Source organism: Alexandromys fortis, unplaced genomic scaffold, assembly GCF_014885135.2.
Source record: "Alexandromys fortis isolate MF-2015 unplaced genomic scaffold, M_Fortis_MF-2015_v1.1 scaffold_82, whole genome shotgun sequence".
NCBI classification, from domain to species: domain Eukaryota; kingdom Metazoa; phylum Chordata; class Mammalia; order Rodentia; family Cricetidae; genus Alexandromys; species Alexandromys fortis.
This window is the reverse complement of record NW_026067963.1, coordinates 5,521,971-5,539,811: the sequence shown is the minus strand read 5'-3', so window position 1 is coordinate 5,539,811 and position 17,841 is coordinate 5,521,971. Positions and strand designations below refer to the sequence as shown.

At 41.7% G+C, this 17,841-nt stretch overlaps 1 protein-coding gene across 2 annotated transcripts in view; it reads right to left on the bottom strand.

The window, feature by feature from the left end:
* Window positions 1-294: 294 nt before the first annotated feature.
* Snapc1 (small nuclear RNA activating complex polypeptide 1) overlaps window positions 295-17,841 on the bottom strand; it is a 20,478-nt gene continuing 2,931 nt past the window's right edge. The window contains exons 2-10 of one of the 2 annotated variants that reach the window (XM_050153710.1): window positions 16,084-16,243; window positions 15,779-15,919; window positions 14,712-14,816; window positions 14,180-14,338; window positions 12,007-12,075; window positions 11,291-11,353; window positions 8,527-8,677; window positions 2,047-2,145; window positions 295-767 (exon numbers count right to left, since the gene is read on the bottom strand). In XM_050153710.1, the coding sequence (XP_050009667.1) occupies window positions 733-767; window positions 2,047-2,145; window positions 8,527-8,677; window positions 11,291-11,353; window positions 12,007-12,075; window positions 14,180-14,338; window positions 14,712-14,816; window positions 15,779-15,919; window positions 16,084-16,243 (982 nt within the window). In that variant the 3' untranslated portion in view covers window positions 295-732. The remainder of the gene's footprint in view (window positions 768-2,046; window positions 2,146-8,526; window positions 8,678-11,290; window positions 11,354-12,006; window positions 12,076-14,179; window positions 14,339-14,711; window positions 14,817-15,778; window positions 15,920-16,083; window positions 16,244-17,841) is intronic. The other variant, XM_050153711.1, reaches the window with a different exon arrangement.

The following is a 17,841-nucleotide window of genomic DNA, read 5'->3' as shown; positions in this document are numbered from 1 at the left end:
TTAGACAATTTATTATCTAATCGTATGTGTAGGTGAGGACACACACATGTACAAATGTATTCATACGAGCAAACACTGAAGAGGCTAGCATGAGGCACGGTGCAGTCTACAACCCCAGCAGTGGGGACTGAGGCAGGAGTGTGGAAGACTCAAGGTCAACCTACCATATACAGCGAGACCCTGTCCAGTAAATGGATAACAGGAACACATCATTCAAGACAGAAGGAATGTTAACTTTCTAAGTTATCAGTCAAGTGACTGACCATGCAAATTTCACACATTAAAAGACAAAGCAAGTGGGAAAAAGTTTTATTTCACTTAATCATAACACATAAACTACTAAAAACCACAGCCCAGTCCACTGCTGGATGACAGGTACGAGTCACTTATATATAAATAGTATTTTAAGAAACTGAAAACTAGAGTAGTAAACATTACAGCGCCGCACGAAGGTGCAGCCACAGAACTTTCGGGAGCTCACAGAGCACACAGCTTTCTGTCACAGCTAGAATGCAGACTTTATCTCCATCCACACAGACGCTGAACAGAAATGTTACACAGCTTCAGAGTCAGCGCCTACTCCAGCTCTTGACCGACGCTGGGCTCTCCCATCTCACAGAAATGACCTCGTCCTCAGACGTCAGTCCTCGATGGCCAGCCTCCTGCTCACAACGAAATCAAACCTGCTCTTCTGTCAGGAAGCTCAGAAGCTACACTCCGCCAGGCTCCTGGTCAGCGCTTTCTTTTCTTTTTGGGAGCGGTGAACTCTATGGATACAAGGTTAAGAAGTCCATCAATTCTTTTAAAAAAACTGACATTTAAATGACAGTTTTATTATTACATTTTTATTATTACCTGTGTAAGAGTTTAACTCCTCTAACCCAACAATGTCCTCACAACCAAGATCCAAGAGGGAGGCAGTGAGGGAGATGAATCTCTCTCTCTCTCTCTTTCTCTCTCTCTCTCTCTCTCACACACACACACACACACAAATGTATAATATATATAAAATTACTTACAATATCAATATATTATCATATAACATATAATTAAAATTTAATATATATTTAAAAAATACAATGGAGATCATTATTTTATTGCCAACTTAAAATTAGAAAAAAATCTTAGCTCTGACACACGTGACTTTTTTCCAATGAAATTGTGGGTTAGAAACTCTTATCTCCAATGAGACAGCAATATTTCAATCTTACTGAGATGCCAATAAGATAGGAGATCTCTGTCACTCCAAATCTTAGTTCATAATTATTAAGTTGCTTGAAATTTCTCCAGGTTTATACCTTCTCTATAATTAGTGTAAACCCAGGGCTAGATAAGTGAGCATTACCTTGGCTAGTGAAAAGAGAAAGTGAAGACTTCAACTCCATTACAAGGAAACCTGGGAACACAGCACTTACATGGTCTGTCTGAGTCTCACAGCTAATGCATAGCCATCATGCAAATAACCATCACTAAATACAAGCCACAGAAACAAGAACTTCAGAAAAACGTGATAAAAAGAAATATTCTAGCCAAGTAGTGGTGGTGCACGCCTTTAATCCCAGCACTCAGGAGGCAGAGGCAGGTGGATCTCTGTAAGTTCGAGGACAGCCTGGTCTATAGAGCAAATTCCAGGAAAGGCTCCAAAGCTACAGAGAAACCCTGTCTTAAAAAAAAAAGAAAAAAGGAAAAGAAATATTCGCCATCAATGAAAAATAAAAAGGGGATACTAGGGAAGATGGGGGGGGGGGGGGGAAGGGGTTAGGAAGAGACAGTGCCAGGACCAGAGGCAGGTTAGGGCAGAGGTCTGTAGGCAGCTTCTGAGAGAATGACACTTCGGACTCCCCAGCAGACAACCACATCCACGTACTGCATCTTAGCTAGCTGCGGAAAAGCATGGTTACAAAGTAACAATCACCTGCTCCGATGAGGCAAAGACAGAGGGACAGAGGGTCAGAGGACTGAGTCGCCTGTCTGTCACGAGGAGGGCTCTAACGATATTGCTCTGCAAACCTAAGTCCTGCACTAACCAATGAGACGCTCCTGTACCTGCTTCGCTGAAGTCGTCAGTCTCCTCTGCCTCTTCGGCAATTATGGGCATACTCAGGCGTATAGACTTCTCTTCCTTCTGGTCATTCTGAACATTACCTAGAAATGTTTAGAGATAATGAGAAATTACTGTATATAAAACCAAAGAATGCTAATCTTGGGTATTATAACACTGAAATTATAATAACATAATCATGCATTCCAGAATAGAAATTTTTTAAATGTTTCTTTTCTAATTAATTTACCAATTACCAAGTTTCCTATGACTTCTTTCTCATTCTTAGCCTTGACTGATACCTCGCTGTCAAAGCTTTTCTTAAATATTAAAATATTTGTGTCACTGGGCATGGTGGCACACACCTATAATCTCAGCACTTGGGAGGATGGTTCACTTTGAGTGAGCTCCAGCCTCAAACAAATAAATGGGTAGAAAAACCTTTAATCCCAGCACTCAAGAAGCTGAAGCAGGAGGATTACAAGTCTGAGGACTGACTAGGCCACATAGCAAGTTCCAGGCCAGCTTGAGCTACATACTGAAACCCTGCATCTACAAAACAAGTTTGTGCTTTGAATACAGCTATAATTCTTCTAGTAGGCGAAGTGGAGAATGAGAAGAAATAAAATTGGTGAGACACCTCATTTGACCTTTATCACACAAATAGGGTGGCAAGAGGGGCTGATCATGTGTTCCTTCACGTAATTTAAAGCTGAACAGCTTCAGTGTCCTTTCTGAATGCAGACACATTTTCTTTTGCTACACAAGACACACGCTCACATACGTTTAGGTCATATCTGCCAGTGAATTTCCACTTTCAAAAACTCTAGATTTGGGCTGGGATATGGCTCAGTCAGTGGAGCATTGACCTAGCGTGGGATACAGGTGAGTTTGATGCCCAGCACATAAGCCAGGCAGGGTGGCTCACATCTACAGCCCCAGCACTAGGAAGTTGGAAGCAGGAGGACCAGAAGTTCAAGGTCTTCCTTGACTATATATAGCAAGGACAGACAGACATTACAGGAATTGAATCTAGCCAGGAGAGACTGAGCAAATGTTCCCCCATTTGCAATCCTCATCACGCCACCTCTACTTCTCCAGCATTTACCACCAGCGTCCTCCACATGCTGAGACTCAGCTTATCTCATCCCCCATCAGCCTCTTCCTGCATCTGCAGACCTGTCAGGATGCCCTCTACTTCCTACACCCACAGCCACTGTCTGCCACTGCTAAACCTGAGCCCCACAGCAGCCCACTTTAGTCTGTTAACTCAAACCTTCCGGTTACTCCTGGTTTTCAAGGAGACGCTAGTCAGGTCACTCACCTCTGCTACCAAGATAAGCCTAGGCGGCTGACTCCACTTTTGAGGTCAGGGCATGATGTAATACTCAGCATATTTTTCCAGAATTACTAAAAGTTAACACTGTTTCCCTGTGAACAAAATATACCTCTCTCTGTACACCCCAGACACTGCCCTTTCCAGGTCATCCCCTGCTTCTCTTAGTCTATGGCTTCCTCTACTGTTAAACATTTCTTTATTTTAATCTGTGTGCATGGGAGATTTGCCTGAATATGTGTCTGTGTACTGTTTGTGTGCCTAATGCCCAAGAAGACCAGAAGAGGGCACCAGATCCCCTGGATCTGGGGTTATAGGCAGTTGTGTGCTGGAACTGAACCTGGGTCCCATAGAACAGACAGTGATCCTAACCACTGAGCCATCTCTCCAGCCCTGCCAGTTTTTTAAAATAAGTACAAAGTACTCCTTAAACACACGCATCATGCTTACACAGTACAGTAAATTTTTTCTGAGCTGTGCATGTGACACTGAGGCACACGGGCACACATGTGACACTGAGGCACACCTGTGTTGGTGTGCACGTGGAGGTCAAAGGACAGCTGCTGAAACCTGGCTGACTCCTACTGCCAGAGGGTCCAGGAGACTGAGCTCAGGCTGACAGGTTTGGCAGCCATCACCTTTACCTGCTGAGCCATTGAGATGGTCTTGATTTTATTTCTAACAAAGGTGTGAAGGCCATTTGGAGAAAAAGAGTAGCCTTAAACAACGCTGATACAGAAAATCTCTCCCTGCTGAAACAGAAAATCTCTCCCTCCGCTTGCATATGTAACAAAATGATTCAAATGTGTCACACACATGAAAGTTTCAAAATGCATACCAGAGAACACTGAAGAACTATTCTCAGGTAAGACTTTTTTAACGCATAACACAAAAAGCATGAATCATGAAAGAAAAAAATGAAAACTGCACTTCCTTAAAATTAAAATTCTTGAGCCAATGTGGTAGTGTGTGTATATAATCCCAGCACTTGGAAGGTAGAGGCAGAAGGTTCGGGAGTTTAAAAACCATCTGTGTCTACACAGCCAAGAGAGCAAAGGTGAGCTTGGGCTGCAGCAGTCCTATCTTCACCAAAACAAAACAAATAAAATTCAAATTATTTCTTTTTCCCCCACCTTAACACAGAGTCTCATTATGCAGCCCTGTGTAGCCTAGAAATCATGGAGATCTGCCTTCCTCTGATGCCCCAGCATGGGGATGAAAGGTATGTACTACCATGTCCACTAAAATTCTAATCTTTGTAAGACATTGTTATAAAAAAAGAGAAAGAAAAATCAAGCTACAGCCTGGAAAAAATATATGCAAAATACAATCCTGATTACTTATAAAGATCTCCTATCCACAATATGTAACCCTCTCTATTCAATAGTGACTACCCACTCAATTGGGAAAAAATCAGAAGCTGGAATTACTAGCTGCTCTTCCAGAGTCCAATTCCCAGGACCCACATGAACACTAACAACCATCTATAACTACAGGAACCTGATGCCCTCTTCTGGCTTCCGTGAGCACTGCACACATGTGGAACGCATTTGTGAAGGCAAAATACTCAGACAAATTAAAAAAAAAATTTTTAATTTTTCATTAAAAATGGAGGACTTATAAGATTCTGAAATCAAATGACAACTAGCTGTTTCTGGTAGAAATTTGGACTGGTAGTATTATATAACAGCTTCCTAAGAGACTAAAACTAAAACTTCCAGGGCTGGAGAGATGGCTCAGAGGTTAAGAGCTCTGACTGCTCTTCCAGAGTTCAATTCCCAGCAACCACATGGTGGCTCACAACCATCTGTAATGAGATCTGGTGCCCTCTTCTGGCCTGCAGGCATACATGGAGCCTGAAACCTGTGTACATAATAAATAAATCTTTAAAAAACAAAAACAAAAACAAAAACAAAACTAAAACTTCCACCCTGCAGGGAAGCTCCTTAAGCAGGAAGGTAAACAACTCAAAGCAGCATCAGGAAGTCCCTGAAACTGACCAGATGACCAGAGTCACTAGGCTCCTCCCTGGGAGAATAAGCACTAAAACCTGAAGAGTGGCTCTCAGAAAAAGGGAAGCCAAACTTCAGAGAAGAGTCTCAGACAAGCTGAGCTGCCAAGAAGACTCTGCGGCCAGAGCAGCTGCCTGGAAGGTGTATATATACATGTGTGTGTGTGTGTATGTATGTATGTATGTATGTATGTATGTATGTATACACACACCATATGTATACCATACATATATATACATATATGAATGAATATAGGTGACTCCCACAGGCATTAACTAAATGAAAGCCCAAACAGAAAAAACTGCATATAATGCCAGGTACATGTCTTTAATTCTAGCACGCCAGTGGCAGAAACAGGTGGATTTCTGAGTTCAAAGCCAGCCTGGTCTAACATAGTGAGTTCTAGAACAGCTAGAACTTTATGGAGACTTTGTCTTCAAAAAAAAAAAAAAAGAAAAGAAAAGCTATATAGTGTATCATATTCCTTTCTGAAAATGGAAGGTATATTGGGGCAGAAAACATCAGCAGGAACTTAGGGACCAGAGGCAAGAGAATATGTTGATTGCCAAGAGGCACAAGCAAAAACTGTTGCCTTACTCTACTGGTTGGGTCTTCTGGCATGATGTTTAATAGGAATCAAAGTGGGCTTCCTTGCCTTATTCTCAGCCTTAGGAGAGGGTTGCTTTACCATTAAGGATAGATGTCAAGGTCATGTGTTTGCTACAAATCCATTAGGCCCATTTCCATCTAATAGTAATTCACTGTTTCTATCATGAGCAAATACTAGATTTATCAATATCCTTACCTATGAGAGGTTTTCTCTTTTAATGAGCTAGTATGATTTACATCGGCTTATTTCTTACATTACTGGGATAGAGTCTAATTGCTCATAATGTGTTTGTGTTCTTCCAATAGGTTGCTGGATTTGATCTGCTTTATCTAGCAAGGAGTTTTGTTCATGAAGGGTAGAGGTCTTTAGTTTTCATTTCTGGCAATAATAGCAAGCTATAAAGTGTTCTCCTATTTCCTGAAAGCATCTGTACAGCGACATTACTTTTGACCTAAACATCTACACTTTGATGCATGGTGCATGACTAGTCCCAGCACACAGGGCACTGAGGCAGGACGACAGAGACGTCAAGCCCTCCCTGAGCTACATGGCAAGAGGCTGGAGTAGTTGTGCGGGTGTGCACAGGCCAATCAGTGCCCAGGACTGAAGATAACAAGTTTACAGAGATGTCCGGTAGAGCATCTTCAAATTCCATCCCTTTGGCAAATAAAAGGTTATTCAGATTTCCTATCTTGTGTCTTATGAGAAAATTATAATCTGTCACTATTAACTTACTATATCAATAAAACTATCTCAGATTCTCTTTATGAACCTTTCCAGCTATAATTTCTCTAGTGGGGTCCCTTACTTTACTAAAACTTTTGCTCTTAATTTTTGTTCAGCTAAGTACAGAATACATTTTAAATATAGCACTGGCCACTCACACACCATGGAAACTGTATAACTTCTCTGATAATGAACAATTTCACGTTCCCAATCACGCCATCTAGCTCTCTATGCACAATGTCAGATAAAACAGTTTTCTAATGTATCATTGCTAATGTTAGGCGCTCTAGAGAGAGAGAGTTTGTCTGTCTGCCTTTAAAAAATAAAGGGGCATCTATTTCTTTCCCCCAGGAAAGGGTTGCTCTGGCACGGTCTGTGGTGACCCTGACCCATCACCTACTAAGAAGTGCGCTTCTACTGCAGTATATTCAGATGTTCTTTCACATTATACTGGGAGCTGCACAGCTAAGCTGCGAAAGATGTTGTTTAGCCTATGAAGTCTAAAATACTCGCTATCTGAACCTTATATAAAGTCTGATGACCCCCTAATCTAGAGACTTTTTAAATCAAGGATGGATATCAGACATTATCAATTATAATATATATATTCCCCCTTTATAAGCCTAATATAAGATAAATTATATTATTAATCTATTAGATTCCAATTAGCTGCATCATGATTGCATCCTAGAATGACTAGATTCAGGAAGAGCTTTTGGTTTACCTCCTACATCAGTTCAGGGGCCTGTTTTTGCACTTTAGGATTTTTTTTTCAATGCTCAAGTTTGAACTGAATTGTCTTCCCTGTGCCTGCCAACTTCTGAGGAGCAAGTTCCCCTTTAAATCACTACTTGGCTACCCTTAACCACCATGGGCGTCTTCCTCAGAATTCTTACTGCACTCAAAGCAACTATCACCGTACAGAACCTTATCTGACATACACTGAAGCTTTTTAACTTCAACTCACTCCCCACTGCCTCAATACAGAAAAAAAGAAACACGTTCAGAGGCCGTAAATGACTTTCACAAACCTGAAGGAGCTAGCAGTGTGTCTGGTAAAATTATTAAGTATGTGTTAATGTTTCTAGTGTGCTTTCTGTCATTAACACATTCCAACCTTAGCTGTGCTGAATACATAGCATTTATTCAATTTTTGAAAATTCAAATCATTAAAATACATGGTCAAGTAGTAAGGTCATTTTGCAGACACTCTATTACAAAGGAAACAGATACTTTAATGAATTTAGCTGAAGGAGATAAAGTTTATAGACTGCATTACTTACTGGCCTTTTCTAGATGTAATTTAATTTACATACATCATTACTAATGAAGTTATACTGAATAATATGTTTGATATAATCTCTGGGGTCCCTTTCAGCAACAGGAGCCCAAGAAGCTATGAAAATGGGTTAATCTTTAATATTAAATTCCATTATGTTCCCACACAAATCTTTTTTTTTCTGAGACAGATCATTTATTTGTTTGTTTGTTTATTGGTCAAGGCAGGGTTTCTCTGTAACTTTAAAGCCTGTCCTGGAACTAGCTCTTATAGACCAGGCTGGCCTCAGACTCACAGAGATTGGCCTGCTTCTGCCTTCCGAATGCTGGGATTAAAGGCGTGAGCCACCATCTGGCTAGGATCTTACCACGTAGCTCAAGTTGGCCTTAAACTGGTAATCCTCCTGCCTCAGCCTCCTGGATGTTGGTATTACAGATATCTCCCCATCATGATCTAACCCATCCTAGAAGTAAGGACTACTCATCCCTGCCAGGCCTTATTAAGACTTTTAAAGCAAAATACCTCTGCTTTTGGAAGGCCTCTTCTTTCCTGCTGGTTCTGCTTTCTCTCTGGCTCTTTTCTTCTTAGCTGCTTTGCCTTGCCCTTGTCCAGACCCAGAATCAGAGTCGGAGGAGTCAAGCTTGGCTTGGCGATGCCTCCTGGACTTGGACGCCTTATTAGGAGAAACCCAGTTATTCACGAAGAATAACACAATGAGTCCAAAGGAAAGACCATGAAGATGAGGAAAGCAGAAACACATGCCACCATGTCCTTACTATTACCGGGCTTGTACTATACACAGTTTGGACGCAGACAGACTTTTCACCTGTGTAACCAAGTCCTGCAGCTGCCTCACCATCAGCTCACACTGGGTTATCTAGAATCTCAGACGCGTAGGGTCTGACTCACAATAAGGCACCTCCCACTGTTTGCCTCGTTCCAGGTATGACCATAAGGCCCAGACTGGTCAAGATGGGTTTCACACACCCACTTGTTCACTGTTTTAGAACTGTAACTACCAGGAAGGAAACACCAGCTCTGAACCAAAGCCAGGAACATGAACAATACTGAAAAGACAGACAGGAAAAGTGAGGAGGGAAGTTCTGGTCCTAATGGTATCTGAGACCAGCAAACCAAGGGATCTGTTGTTGTTCTATGTAGAGGCAGGGTCCCTCTACACAGCCCTCGCTAGATATACTATATAAGCCAGGCTGGCCCTGAACTCAGAGATATGCCTTATCAGCGAGTCTTCAAAAGCAATTCTAAGACACCAACTGCACCGCAAGAGAGAAAACCTGCAGCTGTGCCATCATACACGTGGAACGATCGTGGGGTATGATGCAACTGGATTTTCAAAACTATCTGCTGTCTTAAGATATACACAAGACACCGTCTGACAACAAATTCTCTCCTTACATAATGAGAATTCTGGTTAAAAAGAACTGAATATAATCCATTTATCTTCCTTGGTGTATTTTCAATGTCTTATACTCATTTTACTGTGATGGTGTGCAGCAAAGGTGTAATACCTAACCAATGGAGAATCCTCCTAAATACTGACTATTACTTTTTATTTCTACAGTTGGAAAATGATAGTTTGATTTCCCATAGTCAGGAAAAAAGATCTAAGAAAAATATATAGAAAATGAATTTATCAGTACTTGCTTCTGCTGTGGGACAATGCTACTACTGTACACTGTAAGGATTTGTCACTCGTATTAGTTTAGTAAAATACTAACTGGCCAGTAGCCAGGCAGGAAGTATAGGTGGGGGCAACTAGACTAAGAGAATTCTGGGAAGAGGAAAGGCCCAAGCCAGACACAGAGGAAGTAAGATGAGAATTCCTTACCGAAAAAAGGTACTAAGCCACGTGGCTAAACATAGACAAAAATTATGGGTGAATCTAAGTCATAAGAGCGAATTAGTAATAAGCCTGAGTTAACAGGTCAGTTTGTAATTAATATAAGCCTCTGTGTGTTTATTTGGATTGAACGGCTGTGGACAGGGCAGGCCAGAAACTTCCATCTACATGCTTTCTCCTAAAACTTGAATAAAATAATGAAACACACACACACACACACACACAACCAAAAAACAAAAACCAGACACATGGTGGGAACAACTCAATTACAGTTCTGAGTAGGGAAGTGAGTGACAACTGCCTTAACAAGGGAAGGTTAGAGATCACATGGCCACAAGGGAGAGCTACTACAGAACAGTTCACCCAATAGAACTGCATCAAAACCACAGGGAGACACAGCAGAAATCTACAGGGGAACCGAGTCCTGCTCCCCAGCCTCAAAGCTGGGCAATGGACCGCCTCGCCAGGACACCAGGAGTCAGAGATATTTAGGATTTTAATAATTGATAAATAAATAAATGGATGAATGAATGAAACCAAAGAAACAAAGACAGTACAGTGGAGGAGGGCGGAGGCAGTAGAAGGCTGTCTGAGTATGAACTCTGAGCTCCTGACTGACTGGAAGCTCCGGAAACACTGGCAGCCGGGCTTGCTTCCTACCTTCCTCTCTCAGGAAAGGGAATGGAAGCTTGCTCTTTAGTCAAAATGACTAGATCCAAAAAAAGGAAATGAAGGAGATAAAAGCCTGCCTCAACTGTTAGTCACTCTATATAAAGAGGCATCTGAGGAGCTCCGATCTTCTGGAACAAAGCCAAGAGAATGAAAAACAGAGACCAAAATAGAGAAACAGATTCAAAGAAAATGGGAGGAAACATCAAAAACTAATTAAATCAATGTCCTTAATGACAGACATTCTCGGCACAGAAAAAAATGTAGCACAAATACTAAAAAACAAACAACAAAAATCAATGGCCAAGAAGTTAACATTTAAGAAACACCCTAACAGAAACAGACTGAAAATAGCAAAGAAAAAAACAAGATGGGTAAAGAAAAAAGAAAGATACAATAAAAAATAATAATTCAAAAAATTCTTTAGGCACAAAGGTCTCAGACTGAAATGATAGCCACCTGAAGGCCAACAATCAATAAAAACAACAAGTTATGGTCCTGAACTTGAGAGACAAACAGCAAAGCCCCACTGCTCCTGGACTGGAGTCCCAGAAGGTGGAAGAGGGGAGAACATGACTTCAACATTCTAGGCAACGGGCAAAAGGAAGACCTAGAAGAGGAGAAGCCACACAGGGCCCTCCCTCGGGGTCAGGTGCTGCCCGGTTGCAGAGCGCCTGCTGGGTGACGAGAGATAGAAACTAAATTGCCATTTGAGAGAGCAGGCTGTAACGTTGGTGTACTAAACAAGAAACTTACCTGAGCAACAGCAGAAAAGGCTTTTGCTTTTATTTTTGCTAAAGACTCTGCTCTTTCACATCTCTGGAAGGAAAATAAACAAGGAAAACAAAGTTCAAACGTTAGGGACATTACGAAAATCTAAGGATCTGTAGTCAGGATTAAGATTTGAGACAAAAGTAAAACAAAAGAAACTAACATGTTTAGACATGCATCGATACAAAATCACACATGACACCACCCTCTGCCTGCAGGCACAGCAAGTGTCATAATGCCATCCTCGCAGTGGTGGACCATTTCCTTCAAGACTCAGGAAGAAAATAGGGACAAAAGCCTTAGGGACTAAGCAGAATTCTTGCCTGTCATTCCCTCATCTGCCTAAAGATGGCAGCACAAGAGAGCTGACACACCGAACATGAGAAACTGCAAAAAGCACCCCAGTATCACAGAGTCAAAGGCTGACAAAGACTTCCTCACACAAGCCTGACCCCGCCCCTAAGAATTAAGAGCACCTCCCAGCACCCTGCCCCCACCTGCTCAGAACTGCTACCCCCTCACTGCCGGCCTGGACGTGGAATGCCCTGCACAGTTGAGGTTACCACAGACCGACTACCACAGAATACACAGAGCAGAATTCTCCCATGTTTACTAATGTGAGCTAAGGGTCCTAACACGTACAAAGCGGAATCAGCCACACATAAAAGGACAGACCCTGCCTCTGTTAACATTTTGCTGACCTCTGGCTCCTGGGAAGTGCCTTCACTTTCTTCTTCTCCATCTTTAAGTTTAGGTTTTAAGGACGGATTCTGAAAGAACAGAAATGTTATTAATATACACATTTATATTTCCATTAATTACAGATAATTAGTAGGTTACAATTTTAAAAATGAAGAAGTTACTTTTAATTACTGAAAAATTAGGTCATTTCATATTACTGCAGTGTGGTATATCTGTCCTATTGCTGTGATAAAGACCACAGCCAGAGCGACTTGGGGAGGAAAGGGTTTATTTCACCTTTTAGCTTACAGTCCATCGTGAAAGGAGGTCAGAGTAGAGACTCAGGAGGCACCTAGAGACAAGAACTGAAGCAGACGCCATGGAGGAACTCTGCTTACTGGGCTGCTTCCCATGACTTGCTCAGACTACTTCTTTATACCAGACCACCTGCCAGGGGCAGCACTACCCACAGCAGGCTGCACCCTCCCACACCAATCAGTAATCAAGAAAATGTCCCACAGAGTCGCTAAGGTCAGTCTAATGGAAGCATTTACAGAACTGAGGTTCCCCTTTTCAAATGACTCTAGCGTTCATCAAGCTAACAGAAAACTAACCAGCACACTGTCTAACATTATGAAGTTTCAGCCAGGCGGTGGGGACTCACGCCTTTAATCCCAGCACTTGGGAAGCAAAGGCAGGCGGATCTCTGTGAGATCAAGGCCCGCTTGGTCTATAAGAGCTAGTTCCAGGGAAGCTAGGGCTGTTACACAGAGAGACCCTGTCTCGAAAAAACATAACAAAACAAAAGATAAAGATTATAAAATTTCAGGGACTGGAGAGATGGCTCAGAGGTTAAGAGCATTGCCTGCTCTTCCAAAGGTCCTGAGTTCAATTCCCAGTAACCACAAGGTGGCTCACAACCATCTGTAATGAGGTCTGGTGCCCTCTTCTGGCCTGCAGGCATACACACAGACAGAATATTGTATACATAATAAATAAATAAATATTTTTAAAAAAAGACTGTCATTAAAAAAAAAAAAGATTATAAAATTTCATGCTAGAGAGATGGCTCAATAGGTCAGGGCATTTGCTATCAAGCCCAATGACCCAAGCTCAATCCCTAGAACCCACAAGCTAAAAGAAGAAAAGCAATTCCCAGGAGCTGTCCTCTGACTTCCATGAGCACTCAATCAAGCACACACACACACACACACACACACACACACACACGCAGCAAAAAATATTTTTAAAGGACCACAAAGTTTCAAAATAGTTCTAGAAAGTAGAAAGTATTTTTAAATTACCTAAACCCCCTTAACAAATGAAGAATATACTCCTTGGTATTTAAAAAGAAAAAATCGGTGTGGTGTCACACACTTTTAATTCTAGCACTCAGAATGCAGAGGAAAGAGGACCTCTATGAAGTTCAAGGCCAGCCTGGTCTATACAGTGAATTCCAGGACTAAATAGAAAGAACTGCCCTCAAAACAAATGAACAAACAAAATATGTGTGAGTATATGTGTATAAAAACAAACAAAGGGGGGCTGGAGAGATGGCTCAGAGGTTAAGAGCATTGCCTGCTCTTCCAAAGTCCTGAGTTCAATTCTCGGCAACCACATGGTGGCTCACAACGATCTGTAATGAGGTCTGGTGCCCTCTTCTGGCCTGCAGACATACACACAGACAGAATATTGTACACATAATAAATAAATATTAAAAAAAAAAAACAAAGAAAGAAAAAAGAAAGCTAGGTTGAAAATCAATGTCTCGGTCACACAGAGAGACAATGCTGGAAAGAGAAAAGCCTCTATTGGGGTGCAGGGTCCCCTACTATGCAGCAAATAGAGCCAGTGGAACCAGATTCTGGTTTATAAGAAAACGCAGTCCACTAATATTTACATGTTGGGAATGAATTCAAAATTTTACAACCATGTTGAAATTAATATTGCACCAAACAAAAGTAATCCATATGCTGGGTTTGGTCTAAAAGCACAAGATTTACTCTCCCCCACCCCTATTTGTGATGCTGAATGAAGTCACATCACATGCCTGCTAAGTGACAGAGCCCTATCTAGAAGGGCAAAGCCCTCTAAATCCTCACTGGACAGCAGTGCAGCCACCATGCCAGGCTGAGCCCACATGTTCACATCTGTACACAGCACAAGGCTAGGACAGCAACAATAAGTAATTACCTTCCTGTCCTTGTACCACTGTTGGTGCTCCAAAACTATGTTCTTAATGGTGTCAAAAAAATCCTCCTTTACCAGGCTGAGAGCTTTGTCTGGCGTGGTCTTATCAGCTGAAATAGCATGCTTCATATTTTTATAATGATCGTGAACATTCAGCATTTCCTAAAAGTGAAAAGAGGGGCCCTTTATTTCCTGTATGTATATTAGGGTTCATACATACACACACACACACATAGTATGGGTGTGGGTGTGAGACTGTTTTATCTTAAGAGACAGGGTCTTGCTATGTAAACCAGGCTAGTACTGCAACTGTAGGCACGTACCACCATACTTGGTCCTTTATTTCCATCTGATGACAATCTTAAAGGCAAACTAATTCAAAATATAAGTACTTTCCAAAATGACTGCATTGACGATATATATATGCTAAAACAATTACAGAAACTGTCACTACCCAATTAATGTAGTTATAACCTCAGCATAATTGTCAATAAGACCATGTTCCCCAACCTCAAGAGCGTAAGAACAAACTCACCTCTAATACATCAGAAGTGATAAGCTTCATTACACGATCATTTGGGTCCTTAAATTTTTGTGTCACTTCAGTTTTTTGAATTTTTTTCTTCATTCTACATGAAAGCTAAATACAAAGAATGCATTTTACAATGGACATCTGGTACTGGAGAGATGGCTCCATGAGCAAAGTCACGGGCTGAGCAAGCCTGGTCACCTGAGTGGATCCCTAGACTCCCCCTCACGGTTGAAAGGAGAACGCCACCAAGTTGTCCTACTGCCTACACACGTGCAGTGGCACGTGCGCAGTGGACATGCACCACCTACTACATTAGGTTCACACATGCACAACAATAAAACTTTTTCAAAAATGTTAAATGAACACCTTTTAAAGGATATTTTTAAAGTGCTTAAACACAAGCTAGGAGTAAAAGCACAGGAGAAGAAGAAAAACTCTACAATATGCTTGTTAGTGATCCATTTTCAGAGCCTAGCAGGCATCTTTAAGTATCAGAGGCCACACTGCATGCTACAGAGTCTGCCCAGCTTTGAAAAGACAGATGATTTTCCAGGAGACTCTCTGCTCTTCTGATCCAGTGTCTTAAACGTTACAAAACTGAACAAATGGTGTTGATTTTTTTTTTTTTTTTTTTTTAGAAATTTCAATTTTTTACCAACTGAGATTTACATTCCTTTGTCAAGCCCTCTTGACACTCAAATGTAGAAAGGCATGTTTGGCAGATTTCTACACAAAAGCAGCGAGACAAGAGAGACAGCTGAGTGACTGATAACTTCCTAACATGCATGCAGCTCAGGACTGAACCCTCAACGCTGGAAAAGATCCAGACGCCACATCTCTTCCCACTCACAACAACTGGCTTCAGGTGTGGCATCCACAAACGCCCTGACTCAAGAGCAGAGGATCTATTCTGTCTGCAGGGAAAACAATCATAAGAAGGGCTACAGTTTTGATCACCACTAACAGACTACACACTTCCAGGAAAACAAAGCAAGCAATGGACAACGAAATGTAATTTGTTGTGAAAATACATGGTGGTTTGTTTTGTTATGTTTTTTAAGGCAACATACCAGCTTGGGCATTGCTGTGAAGTGGAAGGCTCTGTCTAACCGAAGCTTCCTGAAAATAAAAGCTGCATCGAAATGCTGCGCGTTTATCAAGTCTTGCTGAAATCTAATAACATCGTTCCAGTCCTGCAGGGCAACTCTGATCTACAACCAGGAGGAGAAAAGCAAGGCACCGTGAGAAACGGACTGGATCCCTTTTCATGACTGTAAACTCAAACACTGATATTTCCGCATAAGTCCTTTATTATTTTTAAAATACAGTGCCTGGTTCAGGTTTCTACTGGGGGAAACTAATCCCCCAACCTTACCTTTTGTTTTGGCTGGCACAGCTGCGTGTTATACAACCCGTACAGTAGATACAAAGCACCAACTCTGATCTGGAAGGTGTATGGAGGCAAAAAGTAGCGCCAGGCCAGAGCTAAAGCCTCTTTTGTAAACAGGTTCTTTTTCAGGTTCCTCATCTTGCCACTGTAAAACAAAAAGGAGATATATATACATACATATACCCACTGTTACATGAACACAGACAAAAGCTATTCGAGACCCCTGCTTCTTTAACTGTTGGGAACTAGATGGAGACACCACACCTGGCCCTCTTGAGAGTCAAGCAGAAAGAACTTTTTCCACCGTGCATTGACCACGCAGTCAGGGAACCGTGACACTGCCACCCAAACACCAGCCTTGCTGCCAAATGACGACTGTAGAAGAGACTTCAGATTCAGATTCGGTATTCGGAACATTTACTATTAAAATAATCATGGTCATTACAGACTCAAAAACATTTCCCAACAGTCTCCAGGATTTGCATCGCTTTCTGTCCCTGGAAGGCTGCCAAGCTTTCTTGTCAGACTAATTTTAGATTGCCGGCTCCCAAAAAACGAAATGGAGACTTCTTATTAAAGTTTGGCCTTCAGCTTGGGCTTGTTCCCAATTACTCTTATGATTTTAATTAACCTGCTTCTATTAATCTACGTTTTGCCATGTGGCTTTTACCTTTTCTCAGTACAGCATGCCCGACTTGCTCCAAGTCTGTTGTCAAATCCCACACCTAGATTTATCCTCCAAGTTTCTCTCTCCCCATCTCCTCCTGCCTAGCTATTGGCCATTCAGCTTTTTATCACACCAATCACGGCAACACATCTTCACACAGTGTACACATATTCCAAAACAGAGAGAAGACTTATGGTTTAAGTTAAGAGAAACAGCCTAAGATCATCCATGCTCCCATTCACCAGAATACAAAAGCCAGTGTGATGATCCTCTTAAAACTGAATCAAACAAAGAAGGCAACCTGGAACTCATTATGTTAGTGTTCTAGGATAGACCCAAATTTAGCAGATTAAAAATGTTCTCCATCTTTTAAAAGCCAGACACAGTAGCAGACTTCTGAACTCCCTCCCAGCAATTGATAACTGGAGGCAGAAGGATCAAAAGGTTTAAGGTCATCCTTGGCTCCATACTAAGATCAAGGCCAGTCTGGGCTATAAGAGACCCACTGTCAAAACAAGAAGCTGGGAGTGGTGGCCCAGACTAATTCCAGCACTCAGAAGACAGGAGGCAGGACTGCCACAAATGCAAGACCATAGCCAGATCCTACTTTGAAAAAACAAAGCCAATCTTAGCGAAAATGCCCCAAAACACATTCAACACGTACAAGTAACTGACATTCACTATAAATATGTTGCATTTGTCATTTAATAACAGCAAAATAAAATGATAAAAGACCTAAGCCCTTTAGCTAGAGGAATCCATTACACCTCACTACAAATGGGGAGACCACTTTGGCTCTCAAACAATAAGTATAAGTAAGTACAGTAAAAGAACATGAACTACCCACCATAGTGAGACCAAAATGATTCCTAAAGAAAATCTAGCCAGGAGTAGTGGCGCACGCCTTTAATCCTAGCACTCAGGAAGCAGAGGCAGGCGGATCTCTGTGTGAGGCCAGCTTCATCTACATGCTGAGTTCCAGGAACAGAGAGACCCTGTCTCAAAAAAAAAGAAAGAAAGAAAGAAAGAAAGAAAGAAGGGAGGGAGGGAGGGAGGGAGGGAGGGAGGGAGGGAGG